General features: G+C 40.7%; 1 protein-coding gene across 6 annotated transcripts in view; it reads left to right on the forward strand.

The window, feature by feature from the left end:
* The first annotated feature begins 517 nt into the window (after nucleotides 1–517).
* Nucleotides 518–21,588, forward strand: part of LOC129732015 (translational regulator orb2-like) — an 815,319-nt gene continuing 794,248 nt past the window's right edge. The window contains exons 1-2 of one of the 6 annotated variants that reach the window (XM_055692491.1): nucleotides 518–993; nucleotides 13,961–16,161. In XM_055692491.1, the coding sequence (XP_055548466.1) occupies nucleotides 14,536–16,161 (1,626 nt within the window). In that variant the 5' untranslated portion in view covers nucleotides 518–993; nucleotides 13,961–14,535. Of the gene's footprint in view, nucleotides 994–13,613; nucleotides 16,162–21,588 lie in introns of those variants that run through there. The other 5 variants (XM_055692477.1, XM_055692467.1, XM_055692498.1 and 2 more) reach the window with 5 other exon arrangements.

The raw sequence follows: 21,588 nt of genomic DNA on the forward strand, positions 1-21,588 counted from the left end.
GAATACAAACCAAAGCTCGGTAAAACCAGGAGAGCGTGCAATGCACCGCATCTGACAGTTTCGTACGGCTGGTCGCCGTTTAGCCGGCGGCTGAAGAAGTTTTGCCAGCCGCCCGCTTCGAATGTCCGAACTTGAACCTGACGGTTAGTGCGCGAGATTGTTGGCTGTGGTGAGTGGTGTTGCTATCCACTTTTGTCACCCAGCCACATAATTGTGCGGCAATGAGTGACCGTTCCGCTGATAAGAACAGCTGTTTGCCATGCGCGCGCGCCACAACGGCGGCACTCATTCTCGCGCGACGTTAGAACGGGCGGCACTCAGAAGCAGGTTGTTGTTGCCAGCGCTGGTACTCGGAAAACTCAATGCTTCGCACCGGTCCTCCTATGCTACGAAAAGAAAACTCGAAACCAAAACGGACTACGCTATGCTGGTACTCTCTGCGGGTGGATGGTTCTCTTGTTCTCGCATGTTCGTGGAAAAGCCCCGTACGAGTTCAAGAGTGTGTCCGTGTGTTTGCTATCGGTAATCATAGCAGAGGAGCAAAAATTTCTATCCGGTCGGTCGAGTTTTGTTGCCCTCGCCAGCCTGCTACTGTATCGGAAATTAGCAGTGGTCGCGTAGTTCGAAACTGCAGAAAAATCGTGCGTTGTTCCGTCTTGCCGCAGATTATCGGTACCTAGCGCAGTGGCCCGGAAGTTCAAGTGCAAGTTTCACTACAGTACGCGTTCGTTCGGTTGTTTCGAAAGCCATTTGCGGATACATCAAGAAGGATTGCTGCCACTGTCTGGCTCTGGTGGAAGTTTTCTCGCCAGTTGCTATAGGCACAGGGGGAGCCCCAAACAGGCAATCCTCGAACAACTCGGTGGGTGTGCGTTTGTGTATGTGTGAGATTGTTGCTGACGTTCTGGAGTTGTCACGTAAGAGATTTCCAGGGGCTTCCTGTGTACTACAGCCCGTAGATTGCAGTGTACGGAAAAATATCCGATCTTATCAGTGCGTCATTAATCCTCCTGTGTTGTTGTTGTTCTTGTTGTTGTTGGTGCTGTCGATTGTTGTTGTGACCAATCGCGAAATTCGTCACGCAGTGGACTTATGCAAATGTGTGTTTTTACGTCACAGGCCTAAGGGGGTTGCACGACGTTATCCACCCAACGTGATGACGGACAAATGCGTGCATCGACGGATACGCACACATAGGCGCGTTCATGCACGCCGACCACAAGACAGGATAATAAGCAAGTGTCTTTTCGGGGTTGCCGTGTCATTTTCCGCCTGGTTGAGGTTTGTTGTTTTTTTGACGTTTGGATATTTCACGGCACAGTCCCCGCAATCGGATGTAATCCGATTGATTACGAAATAGGTTAGCGACAAAACGACAGCAATTTTTCATCTATATTTAGAGAAGAATGAGTCGCACGGCTAAGCGTTGCTCGTCGAGACGAAACAGTTCCCGACAACCTGTGCCAAGCAAGGATGGGGGAAAACGGGAGCCGGAATCGAGCAGGGTGGAGTGAAAAATTGCACGCAAACATTCACGCGCACTCACAGCGAACTGTGTGGAAAGCGTAAGCAGCAAAAAATATATGATTTTCACGATTGATTTTTTTCTCGTCGTCTTGTTGGCAGCGCTGGTGTTTGTATACTTATCCGCTTGCTGCCTCGAAACATGCGAGGCATGCGAAGAGGTGACGGATGAAGGGGTTAAGCTTTCCTCGGAAAATACACATTCGATGCTCTCTATAACGGGCTGTCTCGCTTGCCGACTCTCTATCACAAACACCTGCTCGCTTTGAGTAGTTCCGTTAGCTGCGCTTGTGTTGATGTGCTGCTGGACGGCTAGGATCGTATTTATGTTTACAGATTTTGACAATTTGGGAAAACTTTGACACCAGTCACCACCGCGTTGCTGCCACCCTCGTAATCAAACCGTGTCGCACAGTCAGCCGGAGAGAAACTGCAAGCAGTGGTGTCAGTCGAACCGTTTTCACTGCACCCCGGGGGAGATTTGATTAGTTTCTCCGTACCGTGCGCTTGGGGTAAGTGCCGGGAAGTGTGGTGTACACTTTATATGAGTATGGGGACGGATTAAATTAGAGAAAATGCACCATTAAGAAGAGTGCCTGCGCGGGGCGCATGAGGTTGAAAGGTTCGGCAGGTTGGCAGATACGGTGAAATTCACTGGAATTCAAGTGGCTCTTATTACTGTTGCACTGCTGGCTGGGTTGGCAGGAGAGATCTTCACTTTGATGCATTTCAACCCATGTGGGCTTCGGACGTCATGTAGATAGGTGGTAGCACGAAAGACTCTCATGTCGGCGAAATTAGAAACACTTTGCCATAAATAAGCGCGCTGCTTCGGTGCACAGCACAATTGCTCCCAGCCGTTTATTGGCAGGATGATTATTCGGTATGAAGAGAAAAGTGCACTGAAATTTGGTGTCTCTGTACCCAAGAAAAAAGATAAAGCTTCCAGTTATTTCCATGCTCATCTTAGGAGCTCCTTGTATTGTTGTTATTGACGATTGCTATCATGCTTTGCATTCGAGCATTGAAAATGAAATCAAATATTCGAAAAATACAGTATATTTTTCAGTAAAATGTTTCTATGACATCTAAATTTCATGCAGGAACACTTTTTGTGCGAAATCTTTGCTTTAAAGGTGGAATTATTGGTGGAATATGAAGGCCCATTTTGAATCATGATCGGAACAGACTTCACCGCTCCAGTTCGCCTGTGCTTGATCTAATGATTAATTTCACTGAGGTACAATTCATGGTTTTTGTTAAAAAAACTCATTTTTCTTGAGAGTGTCTATTTTGAATGATAAGAATAGCAATTAAATTGTCTAGCGAACAAGAACTCTAGCTCCTTTCTATGAGGCGTTTAAAAAGGAAGGTTGCATCTAATTCTGTTCGGCCCTATTTATCCCTCCAATGACAAACGAATATACGTGAAGAAGAAACCAAGCAAACACATTCCGACGGTGCTGACGTCAATGCACGCACGCAATCGCACATGCTGAACTTCTCCGCTGGACTCCTGCTCTGGCTTTAGTGTGTCTTTCGGGAAAACGCATGCATACATGAGCTCATCTGTTTTTCGACCGAGAAATCTCTCGCGAATGATTGCGAAATAAAAAAAAAAAACATAATTTCTTCACCCTCTATTCCGCAGTGGCTTGCTGCTGCTACTGCTATTGATTCAATAAACCAGAACCTCGAAAAATTGGAACCTCCATCGTCTAGACGACCAGGACCAAGACATCGATGTCTCGGAGCTTCGGAACAGCCTATAGTTCATCGGAATGGAGACGGGTGTGAGGAGCAGCCGGCGGGTGCGGTAAACCATTCATTATTTTAAATTGAGATGATGGAATTTATTGACAATGAGCCAACTTTTTCGCATCGCTCGTTCGCTTTCCGAGGGGTTGGATGCCTTTCGCCACTCTGTCGGATGTTCATATATTTTTTTTCTGCTTCCTCAACTTCGCTCGCATGGGCTTTCTGGAAAAGCCGTATCGCTGGGGCTGGGACTGGGTGAACTGGCCCGGACAAAGCGGGGGGAAACGGGATGGAGGAGGTAAACATTTTCCGGTGCCGTTGCTGGTTTTGTTGATGCTTTCAGTTTTGCATCAAGTCGCGCACCGGATTCAACCATGCCATGGCACTACGTAGGGTTCGATCGATTTTAGTCGGGTAGGGCTTAAAGAGGATGCGACTTCACACTCCAGTTTTGGCCTGTACGGCAGGCGCCGGATACTGGCGGCATAAAATGTTTATTTGAAATGCTTTATTTCAGTGGTAAATTGAACCAAAATTGAAGCGAAGCTCAGAATTTAATACTTTATTCGCGCTGATAATTATGCACTTCCAATTATTTGGCTACGGTGGAAATACAATGTCGAATGATATTTGTATCATAAAGCAACCAAAAATAAGGATTTTGAAAACTGAAACAACTCCCGTCGTCTCAGAATTCATACATCGCGCCCAGTACAATTAAAAAACACGTATTTTTCATCACATTAAAAACATTAAAACAGTACGCTTGGTGCGTAACTTAGTTCTCAATCAATATCTCACGTAAAGCCTGAAATCTAACAGCGGTCTCGATCAGCTAGATTAGTTGAGAGAATCCGTAATCGATATTGTTTTTGGCACATTTTGCATGTTGTAGGATAAACACAACGATACATCGTGCCCCAACGTCAAGTCGAGAAAATTTCCAGCTTGAAAATCGATGTTTTCATTTGAGCAGAACTGCTGATCAGCCAGACTATGTGCCATCGAATGGAATGGATGACTTCGAAAGTATGAGGCCGAGTGTTGTCATGTAGTAAAATCACTTTTTTATGCCTCTGCTAGTATTTTGGCCGTTTCTCTATTTGTATTTGTATTTGCATATGATTCATCTAACCTAGGTTTACGTGAATGATAATCACAATCGTTTCAAAAAAAATCTACACTTAACAAGTTGCTCATTAGGCAGACATTATGTGAAGTACGACGGGATGCGGTATATTTTTCCAAAATCTGTATCATATTTCCAGTTCGCTTATTTCTCCCCTTCCCTACTTCACATACTGTCTGCTTAATGAACATGCGTGTTATCGGGTGAAAGTCGTTGTTTAAAATAGAAATTTAGTTCGAAAAACATGTTGTTGTCCAAACTTTTATGACGGCACACCAAAATTGTGAAGGTATTCCACCTGAAGGAACGCACGTACGTTGCATCCAAACGTAGTGCGATGAAAACTAGGTTGTAGCAATCCAGTAGATCGTAAGCTGCGTTGCGAACCACGAATGTTTAGCAGTGAGAAAGCTTTAGCTACACAAAGCGCTTGATCAATTTTCCTGCATCGATCAAGAGTGTCGAGTCCAAGCAGACGACAGCGATCAAAATAAGAAGATAGGTTAATCGGGTCCCGCCAAGGCAGGTTTCTCAATGCAAAACGGATGATCCTCTTCTGCATACGTTCGATACGAATGGTCCAAACCAGTTAATTAGGATACCAAACCATGCTTGCGTATTCGAGTATGGGCCGTACCAACGAGCAATACAATGCTTTTAAGCAGTAAGGGTCGTTGAAATCACGAGCAATTTTAGAGATGAAGCCAAGCTGTCGTGTGGCTTTAGCAATGATGTTCGAGCGATGCAAATTATAAAAAAAAAATTCAATAAAACTCCAAAGTTGTTAATATGATCTACTCTCTCAAGACTCTAATCATCGATATGAAATTCAAAGAGTATTGGATTCAACTTACGATGAAAAGTTATAACGCGGCATTTAAAGACACTCAGAAATAACCAGTTTTTACGGCACCAGCCTACAAATATGTCCAAGAGCTTTTGCAAGCGGCGACAATCATCAACAGTACGAATTTCGAGGTATAATTTCAGGTCGTCAGGATACAGTAAAGTATCACACGTTTTTTACGACGGTTTTCCAAATAACGCGATTTCTTCTCGTCGTTTCTCACATAACGCGGCTTTTTAACACGGTTTTTTGCACGATTTTTCGTCTTCACGTTTTTTTACGATGTTTTTATAAATCACGCGTTTTTTACACGGTACGTAGAATCGTGTGAAAAAGAACTTTACTGTATATCAGTTTTACCCCAGGCCACATCAATAAAAAACAATGTAAATAGTAGAGGGCCCATATTGCTTCCTTGTGGGACACCGGAATAAACCAAGATGAACAGCAAGTTTTAACTTTTACGCGAAGTCATCTCCCGCACAGATAGGAGCTTAACCAGGCGGTAAATTTCTGAGAGGAACCCAATCCTGTAATTATTTCAAGCAGCAAACAATGGTCAATTTTTGGACCCTTGGCTTCAAATCATAAGGAACCCAAGCTCCTTGTTTTTGAATCCTTTCAAAAGCATGCGATCGTTAGAAATGGCTGGGAACCACGCCGTCCACATTTCTTGTAGACAGGAAAATCGTGCCAGACAGAAAATGGTTCAAATTTAGTCTAATGGTAGGAGTACGCATCTGAATAAAAGAAAGGGCCATAACAGAAATTGATTAGATGGTCGAATGGAAAAAAAGATTCCAAATTTCAAAGAGTAAAACGAAAGTCTGTGAAAACAATTTTAAACTAGCCTAAAAAATGTAAAAAATCCAAAACAAAAACTAAACGAAGAGGGCATAAAACATATGCTTTAAAATTTATCTCAGATAGAGCTGACAACGACTCTAAAACCAGAACATCCGATTCTAAAACCAGAATATCTGATTTCCATTTTTCTGGAAAAAATCATCTTCACATGGACATTATTACTACCCCCTCCCTCCGTCGTGGCCAAGCGTGGATATTTGTGTACTCCCGGACCTCTCCTCGAGTTTTCTACGTGGAAAACGGACGCCTCGTAACCTCTGATATCGAAGCAAGCTGTTCCTGCGTTCACCAAAGGATCCCCAACGAGCGATTCCTTCAATGTAGTGTCTTTGACAGTTTTTGGTCTTCCTTCACGCGGACAGTCGTCAATATCGGAAATGACGTCTCGTTTTTTAACTATCGATGCGCTTTAGTCGCCGTTTTTTTTTTAATATAACTACGAATGTTACATTTCCGCAAATGACGTTTGTTTGGCACAAAATCAAACATTTTCAAAGATCTAAAACATATGACACCACAATAATATCAATAACGGGTCAAAGCAGTTTGTTTACCGTATGTGTCAGCCTGGTTCATTATTTTTAAGATATGTCAAGTTCGACCAGCTTTTACTACTGGTGCCATCTATTGACAAATAGCGAGTACTTTAATGTTTATTTATTCTGATAAGAATAAGTTTACTGTGAGATATTAGAAAAACTTGAAAATATTTAAAAATTAAAATGGTAAACAAAGATTTTACCCTAGAGCTCAAACTGGAAAAATGAATGGGTTATAGCTTTTTGACCAGTCCAAGCAGCAATTACTTTGCTACTTTTGGACGCACATCTGCTTTCACTAGGGACATTATTGAAATGGTTAAAACGCTATTTTTTTGGGCAATTTTTTTTTCGCTTCTGTCTACCAGTATAAGTTTCGTCAACTAACTACAGAATTAGATATTGTTAATTAGTAAAATTTGACAGGTGCGTAAATTTCAATGTTTTCAAGTTTCAGAAACCTAGTTATAGTATATAGTCTATTAGTTTCATCAGGCAAAAATTCGAAGAACTAAAAAGTTAAACAGTCAAATTGACGAAGAGTTAAAAAAATAAAACATCGAAAAATGGAAAATATACACTATACTCGTTCGTCGAAACGTCACAGAATGGAGAAGTCAATTGTCCAATCGTCCAAAATTATTAAAAACAAAAAGTCACAAACTCATAAAGTTGAAAAGATAAATCAAAAACTCAAAAAATCAATAGCTCAGCGATTTCAAAGCGCAAAAAGTCGATAGTTCAGAAAACCAAAGCGTAAAACCGTCAGAAAGTCTCAGAAAAGATAATAAGTCAAAATTTCATAAAGTTAACAAATCAAAATGTAAAGGAGTTCTAAAACCAATGGTTACAGGAATAATATTTAAACTAGTCACAATGTGTAAATCATTAAATATTAAAAATTTCAAGCCGGAACGGATTGTTTGCTCGGTATAAAGTCATCGGTATTTTGGTGGATAGTTATTTTGTCCTCAAGAAAAAAGAAAGTGTGGAAAATTATATGTTTTTCAAAAGATTTCTTTTTTCCTGTTTTATTTCTTTAAATTCAATCAACTATCACTGTTTAGTCAATAGTGTAGTGTTCGTAGAAAAAAAGAAAAAAATCTGATTTTTAATAGTTTTGTTTTAATGTTTTTCGCCTGATATACATATTTGAAACAAATTTTTTGATAGAGGATAGAGGTTGTACAGAATACAATCAAATAAAACGATACTCTAAGTTCAACATGCATATTGTCAACTGTTTATCAATGATCAATCGAAGTTTAATGCAATATATGACAACTCAAAAATATATTTGAAGAACTGTTGATTAGGTGACTTTTTCATGACTATTTTACGATAATAATTTATATACACTACCCGATATAAGTTTGGAATCGCTTCACTGAACTTTGCAGCACCCAGACTGAATATTACAGCACCCCGAAAAGTTTATCATCACCTAATATGGGCAAATTTATATAACTTTATCCCGGATACCAACAATCTAGAGAGTTGCAGTTTTCAGAAAAGTTGTTCAGGAACTGAAGGCCTTTTGTGTGGTGCACAGTTTGTTCGAAATTTGACTGCAACGTGGCGCCAGTGTTCATGTAGGTTTGAGTATTTTGAACCTCATTCACCTCGTGATTCCGACCATTTAGAAAGTTGTCGTCTTCAGCAAAGTTGTTCAGAGGGTCAAGCGATTTTATTTGATACGCAGTTTATTTTCAAATTTGACCACAACGCGGCGCTTGTATGCATGTAGCTTTGAAAATTTTGAAAAAGAGAAAATTAGTTCAGAAGGTCATTTGGAAAACTTTGCTGAAGATCATAGTTTTCTAGTAGGATAGAATCGTAGTACAGTAGTATCAGAAACAAGATACGAAGAATTGCGTGCACACTAGCACCACATAGTGGTAGAATTCCGTGCTTAACTTTCCACCATCCAGAAGTCCTTGACCTTCTGAACAACTTCGCTGAAGACGGGATAAGTTAAGGTCAAAATATGAAGAGTTGCGTTCACACTAAAGGCACGTGGCGCAGAATTCCGCAATGAACTGTTTATCAATAAAAAGCCCTCGACCTTCTTAACAAATTAGCTGCAGGCCGTAACTTTCCAGTTGTAAATTTGATCGGAAATTGATTCATCAGTTAATTAAAGAACTCTTCCGTAAAAGTAACGATTGCCTGAAAACATGCTGACAATTTTCCGCTGCTAGTTGACACCGTTAGGTGGATTAATTCGTATTTTTGTAATACTTATCATATCTCTCAAAAACGTGATAAAAACGAAATGGTTTGCGTGATAAATTCGAGAGTGATAAAAAAACGTCAAAAAACGAACCGTGACAAAATCGATACATCAATGTATTTGGGTAATTTTCTTACAATTTTTTCTGTCTGGAAGGACAAAATCACTGTCTTCAACTTTACCCAAGACATAGTAAAAACTAGGAGACAAGAGCTCTCTGAGAAAATAATTTAAATCTTCTTTTTACAATTTACTGAATTAAGTTTTTTTGAGCCGCACATTTTCTTTAAAAGGCAAAGCTATCACCTAGAACTTCGCCGCAGACGCCACACCGATCAAACTAACCGTTCTGGCTCTAGGAGTACTTTAAACATTTTACAACAAATCAAAGAACTAAAATTCCAAGGGACCAAGAGCTCAAATAGCAGAGTCCAAAAGAACAAAAGTCCATGAGTCCAGAAATCCAAGAGTCCAAGAGTCTAAGAATCCAAAATTCCAACAGTCCAAGAGTCCAAAAATTCACAAGTTTAAGAATCCAAGAATCCAGAAGACCATGAGTCCAAGAGTCCGAAAATCCAAGAATCCAAGAATCCAAGAGTCCAAAAGTTCAAAAGTCTAAGAGCCCAAGAGTCCAAAACCCAAACGTGACTCCTGGACTTTCAAAAGTTCAAAAGTATGAAAGTTCAAGAGTCTAAAACTCCAAGAATCCAAAAGTTTAAGAGTCCAAGAGTCAAAAAAAAAAACAATAGTCCAAGAATCCAAGAGTCCGAGAGTCCTAGGGTCCAAAAGCACAAGAGTCCAAGAGTCCAAAAGTCAAAGAGACCAAGAGTTCTAAAGTACGAAAGGCCGAGAGTCCAACAGTCCAAAAATCCAGTAGTCCAACAATCCAAGCGTCCATGAATCCAAGAGTCCATGAATCCAAGAGTCCAACAGTTCAAGAGTCCAAGAGTCCAAGAGTCTAAGAGACCAAGAATCCAAGAGCTCAAGAGTTCAAGAGTTCAAGAGTTCAAGAATCCAAGAGTTCAAGAGTTCAAGAGTTCAAGTGTTCAAGAGTTCAAGAGTCCAAGAGTCCAAGAGTTCAAGAGTTCAAGAGTTCAAGAATTCAAGAGTCCGAGAGTACAATAGTCCGAGAGTCCAATAGTCTAAGAGTCCAATAGTCCAAAAGCCTCAAAGCTCAAAAGACCAAGAGTCCAAGAATCCAAGATCCCAAGAAGAATCCAAATGCCCAAGAGTGCAAAAGTTCAAGAATCTTCAAGTCCAAGAGTCTAAGAGACCAAGAATCCAAGAGTTCAAGAGTTCAAGAGTTCGAGAGTTCAAGAGTTCAAGTGTCCAAAAGTTCAAGTGTCCAAATATTTAAGTGTCCAATAGTCCAAGAGATCGAGAGTCCAATAGTCCAAGAGTCTAACAGTCCAAGATTCCAAAAGTCCGAAAGCCTCAAAGCTCAAAAGACCAAGAGTCCCAGAATCCAAAAATCCGAGATTTCAAGAAGAATCCAAATGTCCAAGAGTCCAACAGTTCAAGATTCCAATAGTCCAAAAGCTTAAAAGTCTAAGAGTTCTAGAGTTCGAAAATAAATAAATAAATAAATAAATAAATAAATGTCCATGAGTCCAAGAGTCCAACAGTCCAAAAGTCGAAGAGTCCAAGAGACATAAGAGTCCAAGAATCCAAGAAGAATCCAAATGTTTAAGATTTCAAGAACCACAGTCCAAGCGTCAAAGTGACAATGAGTCACCAAGTCAAAGAGTCAACGAATTAAGGGCTGAAAAGTGTAAAATTAAAAAAAAATTAAATAATTACAAAGTGAAAATTAGATAAAAACCAAAAAAATTATCAAGTCAGAAATTCATTGAATCAGAACGTAAAAATGAGAACATACCCAAAAATTAAAAGTCACAAATTCAAAATGTCAAAAGACCAAAAACTATAGCATTACAAAATTGAAAAAAACATAAAATGTCATAGCCGAAAATTCGAAATGTTGAACAGTTAGCGAGACCTAAAGCAGTTAAAAAATCAGAAAATCAAAATGCGCACTTCATTACTGAAATATTTGATATTGGGTGCGCGATTAGGTTCTCGCTATTCGTTAATAGTTGGCGCGCTAGCAGTAAGTGTTGGTCGACTTAGAACATGATAAACCAAACTGACACATATGGTAAAAAAACCGCTTTGACTCGTTAGTGATTTTATTGTGGTGCCGTATAATTTCAGCTTCAAGTTAGTTTTAGTTTTTGATTTTGTGCCAAAAAATCGTCATTGGTGGGAAGTGTTACTTTTCTCATTTTATTCTGAAGTGCATCGAGAATTGGAAAAGTACGTGGTATGATTGGTTCCATCCTTCGATGACTGAAGCGCATCGAGAGTTGAAAAAGTTTATGGAAATGTTCTAGGAAACAACATGACGTGATTGGTTCCTAGCTTCGATGTTGACTACCATTTGCTTGAAGGAAAGCTTCAAACCTTCGAAGACACTGCATTATGGGTATTGCTCGATGGTAATTCGTGTCAAACGTAGGAACAGCTTGCTTTGCTACGAGAAGTTACCCACCAGCTATTAACTACATATTTTTTAATCAAACTTGCATTTTTATTAAAAAAAAAAAAAAACAGCGAAGGCCTAGTTGCGCACTAAAAAGAACCATTGTTTTGTAAAAATATGTAAATTAACACACTGATCATCGCAGAATTAAGACGCGTTGAAACTATAACCATCTGATTTGGTTAGTTTACATGGGACAAAAAAGGAAATTAGTTCGTAAAGTAATTACAAGAGTAAGAAAATGCTCAATTCCAGTCAAAGAAGTTAAAGAATAAAAAATGCATGAAGTCAAAAAGTTCAAAAGACTAACTGTAATACGAAAATCAGAAAGTCAAATAGTCACAAAGGAAAAAATAGGAGAAGAGAACAAAATCAGTAAGTCAGGAATCCAATAAATCAGACCGTCAAAAGCGAGTTAGTTTTGAGGAAAGCTAAAAGAGGAAATGGTACAAAGTTAAAATATCAATAACTAAACAGTGTAAATAGCAACAAACAAAAAATCAAGAAGGTTAGCTTAAGAGCTCGAGCTTAATTGACTACTACCAGTTGTCACGTTCACGTTCGTTATTGACCCGAGTCGATTGGAATTGTACCTCGAATTTAATAATTTTTGCTTGAGATTAGCTATTCAATGTTCATCTCCAAAAACTCTTACATGTTGATCAGTCCCAACGCTTAAATTAAAAATCAAATCACAGATTTGTGGAAAGGTCCAAGAAGTTGGAAATCTGAAAGTTTAGGATCGAGAGCCGTAAAAATCTTAAATCTGAAATCAATTGATTGATCTAATCGAGAAATTTCCCTTTTTTCTCAAAGAAGTTAGGTACTAAATTATAAATTTTAAACAAGCATAACAAATAATTTCCAAAGAAGCTAGCCCTAGAAGGTTTTCCAGCAGCTGCGACCTATTCGGTGAAGGTGTTAGAAACAGTCATAACTTCACTGCAAGCGATCCATTGACATTGGTTCTGTTCCAGGTGAATAAATTTCTTTCGTTCTTTGATTAATCGCATCACGGTTCCGTTCCGATTGACAGCATTGGAAACAAGGATCTAGAGCTAGCCTGTGATACTTCTTTTAACCGGGAAAGTTAGTGCGCTGAAACTCGTCTGTCGATTCCACCAGGGGAACCAAATTTGCCTAATAAATTGCAATAAATTATCGATAATCTCTTTCCACTGTTTTCGGTGGCCTAACATCGGTCGTCTCGCAGGGAGACCTATTTCCAAGTTGTTCGAATCATTTTCCTCCGGCGAGGAAGGAAAACCGGCAGGGTGGGAAGGGATCTGTGTGTTGTGTTGCTTCGGTAGGTAATGACGACGGCGAACCGTCCGTCGGGAGGTCGAGGCCGAAAATGGGGTTCCACAGTTTTTCAAGGGTATACCTCTTGAATCCCTGCACCGGATATTTGGAAAAAGCCGGCAGCTTGCCTTCCTGGCGCACTCAGACACACAGACACACGTAGACGCAATTCCAGTGTCTCCGGTTGATGATGCTGTCGTGCTCGGTCGAAGCGGAAGCCGGAAACGATTCGACCTGTTTCGCACGGTTTCGGTGCAGTCTGGGGGTGGACGGAGGCTAGGAGGTGGAAGGGGACGCGACTAATTTTCTGTGTCAGTGGTGTTTTTTTTTCTTCTTTTTGGTCAATAGAATGTCTGTCGGGAAACTGCTCGAAATACATCGTCATCGTGCTTGAATTTTTTGGCAGCAAAGTTAATTATTCTTTCAGTCGAAGGAGCAGGCCTAAAGAATTATCACTAGAGTTCTTTTAGTTGTGGGAGCGTGAGTGCAGGGGATCGGGTGGAAGAGAGAATGTGAGCGTGTTCCCGGTGCGCATGTCTGACCGAAGAACTTTTTCCCCCTTTGTGGCGGCGGTGCTTCGTTTGGGATTCGCTCCACCGTTCGTGAGGATGTTTCTTCGTGACTTCGAAGAGACCATGTGAATGTTAGTGTGTGTGTGTGTTTGCGCTTTCACAACTAGGCTATGGTGGCACTGGGCTACGGATTGCGTGACACTCGTGCGTTGCTGCTGCCAGCTGCGCGATGACGTCACAACACTACCGAAGAGATCGGCCAACTCGAAGGGAACTCATTCTCCGCCGTGCTGCACGAAGTGATAGCAGCATTCGTCCTTTCGAGTGTGCTGGATTGCTATGCGAGCTGCCAGCCACCGAATGCAGCTGCCATAACGTAGCAAAGCTTCACTCCGGGCGGTCAACGTAACATCAGAACCAAAGAAACCGTGTTTGTGTGTAGCAGAGCCTAGTAACGCGCTCTCGGCCAAGACTCAGCATAACCCTTCTCTTTAATTCGGTCAAAGCAAAACGCACCTCTGGCGCGTTAAGAACGGAAAATTATCGCTTTTATCCCATTTACGACGACGTGACGCGACTGCTGCCGGATTTCGAAGGTCACCGGAAAGGGAAACAGAGCAAAAACGGCAAGCGGCAATTACAGTAACAACAACAACAACAAAGCAAGCGAAAAATCCCTCACAGAGTGTGTTGTACAAATTTTACAGGTGTTTTGCAGCAGTGTAAACTGCGGGTGCTGAAAGTGAGCCCTTAAAGTCGCCGGAAAGGGCTTCGAGTTGAACGGAACTGCACAAACCGTTTTTGCGTGCGTTGCAGAGGAGTGGAAGTAAAGAATAAATAAATCCAAAGTGTTAGCCAAATAGTAATCGACAGGCTTTAAGTTTATCCTAAATCAGAAGAGTTTGTTTGATCGTCGTTTTTTGTAACTTTTTTACCAGTGTGTACGCCATTACAAGTGAGATTTGCAAACGCGTCTTGTGATTTGCTATAGAGTTTAGTTTTCTATGATCGTCGACTAGTCCGTAAGGCAATTACAAAAAAAAATCCCTGCCGTTGATGTTGATGTGTAGTGCACGTGTTTTAAACTAGTATATGAAAGTGTTTATTTTTCTACCTACGAGCAACTAAAAATACACAGATCGTGTTTGTACCATAAATCGTTTGTACCATAATTTGACGAAAAAAACCGGAAGTTAATTTGCAGCTTCGAGTAATCGAAAATTAAATACATAGTAAAGTTAGTCAACTCAATCGACCGCGTGGTGAACTCGAACGTTTCTAAATGGGTGATTTTTTGTACGGTGGTTCGGTATTAACGAATGATTCGTGCGTGTCCAGCCAGTCGCTGCTCGACACGTTGAGCATCAACAATCTGCTGAACATCAAGCACCTGACAAACGGATCCGGCAACGGTGCCGTTGGTGGTGGTGGTGGACTTAGTCCTTCGGCTTCGGAACCGTCGGTGATTGTGAGCCCTGGATCGTCTTCCCTGATAGCAGACTCACTCGTAGTTGTCGATAACAACAACAGCAGCAGCAGCCTCATTGGCGGCGGGACACTGAAATCCTGCCATAAAGCGAGCATGCCCGCAACGAGCAACGCTGGAGGTCCAGTAACCGACGAGTCAGGACTGCTGATTACCAACTCCAGCAACTCAGCAGCAACCATTCCAACTATCACAACGGCTATCTCACCCGAGTGCGCTCTAACTCCATCGAACGTGAATACTTTATCCCTACAACTTACCACACCGCAATCCGACGACGATGCGTCCACCTCGTCTCTGCTGAACGGTGCCGGAGGCTCGATTGCTTCCCCGCTCGCATCGCTAAGCAGTCACAACCACAGTGGTAACAGTAGCAGCAGTAACAACAATAACAGTTCGAACGTCACCAACAACAACCTACTGATCGAGAACTCCGACCTGCATCTTCCCAGTGCGGCTGAAGAACTAAGTCTGAAAGGAGCAGACTTGAGCTGCCTCGGTGTCACCTCCAGCCTGATGAACGGTGGCTCCTCGTCACACATGGTTCTTCCCCCGAACGGGTTGAACTTTGGAAACCCATCGGATCACGGTAGTCCCTGGTCTACCAGCTTGGACGAAGCAACCAGCTCGCACCTATCGATCAATGGATTAGGCGGGTTTCAAAATTTCTCAAACAACCACCTGTACAATGGAGCTGCTGCCACTGCTGCCGCGGCTGCATTTGCCGCTCAGCAACAGCAGCGTCGAGCAATCACAGCTTCTCACGGTGGATTCCCACATCATGGTCTCTCACCGAATTGCAGCGCTGTCGCTCCAAACCATTTGCTTCAACATCAGAATCAACCGCAGCAAAGTCAGTTCAAAAATTCCTATCCTACCTGGTCCAATCCTGCCCCATCTGGTCCATGGTCCCAGCAACAGCAGCAGCAGCAGCAGCAGCCTCAACAGCAGCCACAGTCCCAACAGCAGCAGCAACAGCAACAGAATCCGATGAACTCGTGGAATCGTGGCCGCTCTGTTCCCAATATGAATCTCGCTAGTGGACTATCAGGCGGAGTTCTCCATTCCCGCAAACAGCACAATCCCAATTCCCATTCCCAAGCGTTGTCTCCCTACGCAAACCATCTCCACCAGCAACAACAGCAACAGCAGCAGCAGCAGCAGCAACCCCATCTTCAGCAATCTCTTAACATTGCCTCGAACCTGATTAACTCACCCTCCAAGTACCGCCGCAGCACTTCCTACCCGGGTAAACCCGGAATGCCCAATTGCATCGGAGGTGGTGGTGGCGGTGGTGTTATTGCAGGTGGTAACAGCAGCGGTAATGGAAGTGGCAACGGCGGTGGTGGCTTCGGCGCCGGCGGCCCGCTCGATGTCGTTTCGCTGGACGACTCCCAGGATCCGTTCCTGTCATCGTATCAGGTGAGTAGCGTCCTGTTTGCTTGCTTGTTAGCTAGTACTAGCGGAGAGATTCGTCTTTGTGTTGGGCTAAATTGAGCGCGCGCGTTTAGCACGCTTGTCGGACTTAGACGCGGGGGCGGCGGTACGATGTTCGATGTTTTGGCATTGTTTTCATTTTGTTTTGCTTGACAATGTTTCGTCACTGTGGGATTGCAATGTGGGACAAAATGGTGATTTTAATTCACGCTACCAATAATTGTTGGTCTATTCAATAATCGAATGTAATTTAGGAACATCACTTTTTCACATTTGTTTGGACCCCTTTTTACTCAAGCGTTACTTCACGAAAGGAACTATTTGTATTAGAAGTTTAGGTTTTCAATGTTTTGGGATATACTTCAAGAAAAAAAATTATCAAAAAATGATCTTCTAAACTTCTGTTAATTCTGTTTATGTTTTATCGGAAGTTTTCAACACTTGTCAAAAATTTATGAAAAATATTATTGACTTTCTTAGAAAAGCATTATTTTGCTTGTTTGAAATTCTTTTAAAAATTTTGAATGTGAATTGTACAGTTTAACTGCAAAGAACGACTTTCAATGTCATTCAAATCAGAAAGGCTCTTCGTTAAAACATCTTTCAGTTCAGCTTGTTTCAAGCTGCTTAATTTAAAAAACATTTTTTTGACGTGGGACTACGTCTTTGTTTTCTATACTGGTACGCATTCTGTAAAATTGGAAATGAAACTGGCAAATGTTGCGTCAGATTTCAAACGATAATAACAGTATAACCACATGATGAATAACAAAAACCAATATGTTGTTGGATAAATAAAATGTAGAACAATTTTGTAATACGCTGGTTATCATTTTTTTAATGCAAAGGGGTAAAAATCGACAAAAAGTGTCAAGGATAAATTTACGCGAACAATGAACCAATCACATGCGAGCATCCTTACTTTTTAAACTCAAACCTATTGAACACACCATTTTTCCACTGTCGTGACTTAAGATGTGAAATAGTGCTTTTGTTTCGAGTGCGTTTCAACATTTGGTCACATTTGTTGTGTGGAATTTAACGAACTCGTTATATTGAAAGTTGAATATCTCCACAACGGCACATATTACATTTTGTAGATAGGTGATTCTTATGTAAAATTTTCCACTGAACACATTGCACTATGAGACGTTTTCATACAAGCAGGCGGACAAAGATATTTTCATCATTTTTTCTACACTTCGGGTATTTTTTCTACTTGTTATGAACAAAACAAGTTACTTAGGATCATTTGTGACTATATTACGGTCAAATTTTGATAGAGGGGAGTATTTTTTGTTATAAAAAGAGGAAATAAACATGAATTCGTTCGGAATCCAGCACTTTTCCCTTTCAGTGGCTGCCCCACCATTTCCAATAGGCTTTTGACAACTTTCCAATGTGTAAGAAACATGTGTGTCAAGTTTGGCGAATATCGATCAAGGCGTCCTAGAGTTAAATATAAGCAAAAAAAAAACGTTTTTCCTAATGTGCTTCAGTTTTGCTCCAAAAAGCAGAGGTTGATCACTTGCCAAAAAAGTTTTATCGGTTGGTCGTAGATAATCGCAACTAAACTATTTTGAAATTGTTAGTAGACACCTGAAACTTGAATTAAAACAGGGACCTAGCCTTGGAACTCCTGGGAAATACTACAAGATATACAGCCCTAGAGTTGTTTGAAATGGTGACGTGGGACTAAACACTGTAATTAAAAGGATTTTTAGTTATAAAGGTTACAGAATCTGCAGACAGCAACAATTCGTTTGTTCTGTGGCTTAAGTATTTTTTATACGCAGCCTCCCCAAAAATTTTCTTTTTAGAAATATATTGAGCAACACTCGAAAGAACTTCGATTACACTTAACGATATTGTGTAGTGTTTTTTTTTGTGCGGACAACATTTATTTAACAAGGCACAGGCGTGTCGTTGTTATTGTAGAAGCACCAAGAATTTCTCGCAATGCGTCTGAATCAGAATTAACTCTATTTCCTCATAAACCAAATCCAACAATACCTACGTTATCATAATACATTTTGTCTTATTTAACTCTGATCAAATTAAATTTATTACATAAATCTTATTATGGAAATAATTTCGAAGCCGTTACATAGGTTCACTCATAGGGAAACATAGGAAGATATGTTGAACAAAATAATCAACAAGTTCCAGCGAAAAATCATAACAATCAACAATTACAAGGAAGTTAAAGTTCGAAATGATTAATTTCTGTTTTTTTTTGACAATTTTTGACGTAGAATTACGTCTTACGGCAACATATACAGGGGTCCAACTTCAATGCAGGGATCCAATTCCGGAAACCGGAAACATCGAGAGCGTCACGAAAATTGTCCAATTTCAAACGTTTCAAACTCAGTCAGTTTCCAACCGATTTCCGTCATTTTTGCAGCAATCGATTGGAAAATCATCTAGGCACCCGTCCAAATGCAGAAAATTGTAATCTGATTGTTCGAACTATTGAAAATTGTCAAGCCTCCTTGAAATGCAAATGTCGACCTCTGATTGGTCGCTTAATGCTTCTTTCCCTAACAAGGTCGACAGAATGTACCTAGTTGACTAGGAATGCGCGCTGTATGTTTATCTGGCGGGTGTAACGGAGTTTTCGGTAGCTGCATAATTATTGGTAATAGCAGGCAATTCTACTAGAGAAGACCGGAGAACTACAATTATCGACGAATGGTTATCCGAAATGATGATAATTGAACAAACTTGCCAGTGTTGTTACTGTTTTGAAATATAATAGCACCTTTTGATGCGCTATAATTATGTAATTGAAGTAGTTAACATTTTTCATCATGTGTAACAAACGTAAAACTGCAAATTTCAGCATTTAAAAGGCAAGAAAAATTCAACATTGCGAACGTGTCGGTGGCCCTGAGAAGGGCCGGTTGTAATTTATACTTGTTCTCGTGTTGGATGGCAGCAGATAACAGAAATTCAGCACTTACGCTATTGCGTCTTAAAACAAATGACATCACAGAAAAAATTCGATTTTCAAACTAATGTCTACCACATAATCTCGAGGTACGATGCTGGCCTAACAAGACAGTCGTCGTAGGTTCGAGTCTCAGCTCGGAAGAGATTGTTAGTGTCAGTAGGATCGTAGCGCTAGCCCCTCAATTGTACTGTACACTAAACAGTTGGCTGCGAACTCTGTGTACAATAAGCAGAAGGTCGTGTTGCGAATCGGAAGATAGCACCAAGGCTTTGCTCTTTTTTACTCATGTCTACCATAGGCAATATTAAACACGCAATAACCTGCTTCCATTCGACAAGGAAACGGGAATATTGTCTCCTTTGAAGCCGCAACACGACACGATAAAATGTTATTTTGTTGCCTTTATGTGAGTTCTATCGGTCCGGCTCGAAAGAATGTCCTCAAGAAATCATTTTTAGTGCATCCGTATTACGAAACTGAGACAAACTGTGGAAGAACCATAGATGAATAAAAAAACTGTGGAAGCTTGAAACTAATGCGGGCTATTTAGTAGATAGCTCTAAACCAGAATAAAATGAGAATTATATTTTACATTAGTATTGCGACATACGGAAGAAATTTTTTTTGAACGTTGGAGAATGGTATAACTGGAAATAAAGTAGTCACGCCTCTATTTTCATTCATATCATTCTCCAACGTTCGAAATTATTATGTCAAAGCGGATATCGCACGCGATCTGACCATGAAGCATTTATGCGATAATTGAATGAAAATTGCAATTGCAGTAATCGGCCTTTTTCAAGGCTACTACATGTAATTGGAAGAGCTTAACCCTTAAATGCGCTCGACGTTAAGAAATCATCTAAAAACATGTCTTTGTTAACAGGTTTACTGCTCTAAAACTAACCAATATGCATAAAAAAATTGAAAGTTTTACTTTTTAATGTGCGAATATTACCATGTTGTTTTTAAACAATACTGTGACTTTATCGCAGAATAAAGTCTAAACAATTACATGTGTTAACAGTAACTTTGAAATTGACCTTTTGTTAGTATACCACTAACCTCATTTAATTTTTTTTTTTTCAAAGACAGTCAGCACCAGTTGAGAATCACGTCATGTTTTTTTTCGTTTCCGAGATTTTGACAGCAAAAGTAAAAACAAAACATTCAAATACAGTACTTCCAGCTGTTAAGTTTTCTTCGTTAGAGTCTAGAAAGCTGTTCTAATGAATTAAATTTCTAAAAAATACTAAAATACGTACATTTTAAAACGTTTTTAGTAGTGTTGTTTTAAAACAACATTGCGCATTTAAGGGTTAATAAATGGTTATTATTAAACTGCAACTTTGGTTTGATGCTGCTGCAAATGCACAAAAGTGTGAGGTTTATTACGATTCCTTTATATTGTGCATAACGGCGGTAGATACGAAACAAATCGGATTTCGTTCGGCTCACAGTACTGAGTCCGTTTCAGAAAATCCACAAAATTCCATTAGGCGTCGTACACAAATTACGTAACGCTAAAAACCTAGATTTCAGACCCCCTCGCCCCCCCCCCCCTATGTAACGATAGGTAACGTTCGATATGACCCCCCCTGAAATTACGTAACGCTGGACATCCTGCCCCCCCTTCCAAATTCGCAATTTTGAGCAAACATCACAGTTACGTAACGGTCTCAACTACCCCCCCCCTCTCCTCTATGTAACAATAAGTAACGCGGACTCAACCCCCCTCCCCCCCTTCATGCGTTACGTAATTTGTGTACGACGCCTTACCAAGGATGTAACGTTTTGAAGAAGATGGTTATAGCACAGACTAACAGACATAACACATCGAACAAATTTTCAATAAAATCATCGTTTGGATGATTCCAGTACTTTACGTTAGTAACACTAGCACCATCTGCTGACGTGTTCGCGCTGCGTTATGTATTTCGACATCAGCGCCAGCGTTACTGCATGTGTCAAATGGGGAACTACAAAATATGTATGCGCCCCGGACGACGTTTTCGCGCGATGACTGTTATTCGATTGAAGATTTGAAATGAACGTTTTTTGTGGCGATGGAGCTAGGTTCCAGTGTTACGTCTGTTAGTCTGTGGTTATATTTTGTCATCACAGCAGATTTTCGACCTTCATACTCATGTCTACCATCAGCAATAGCAAACACGCATCAATCTGTTGCCATTCGTCACGGAGACGGGAACACTGTCTCCTCTCATACCGCAACACGACACGATACAATGTTATTTTGTTGCCTTCATGAGAGCTCTATCGGTCCGGCTCGACAGATTTGATTTGATTTGATTTTCATTAGAGAGTCTTTAACCGGCTCGACAGAATGTCCACATTTTTTGTGCATCTGTATTACGAAACGTGGACAAACTGTGGAAACTTGAAATTAAGGCGGGGCTATTCAGAAGATAGCTTTAAACCAATATAAAACGAAATCC

Source organism: Wyeomyia smithii, chromosome 1 (assembly GCF_029784165.1).
Source record: "Wyeomyia smithii strain HCP4-BCI-WySm-NY-G18 chromosome 1, ASM2978416v1, whole genome shotgun sequence".
NCBI lineage: Eukaryota > Metazoa > Arthropoda > Insecta > Diptera > Culicidae > Wyeomyia > Wyeomyia smithii.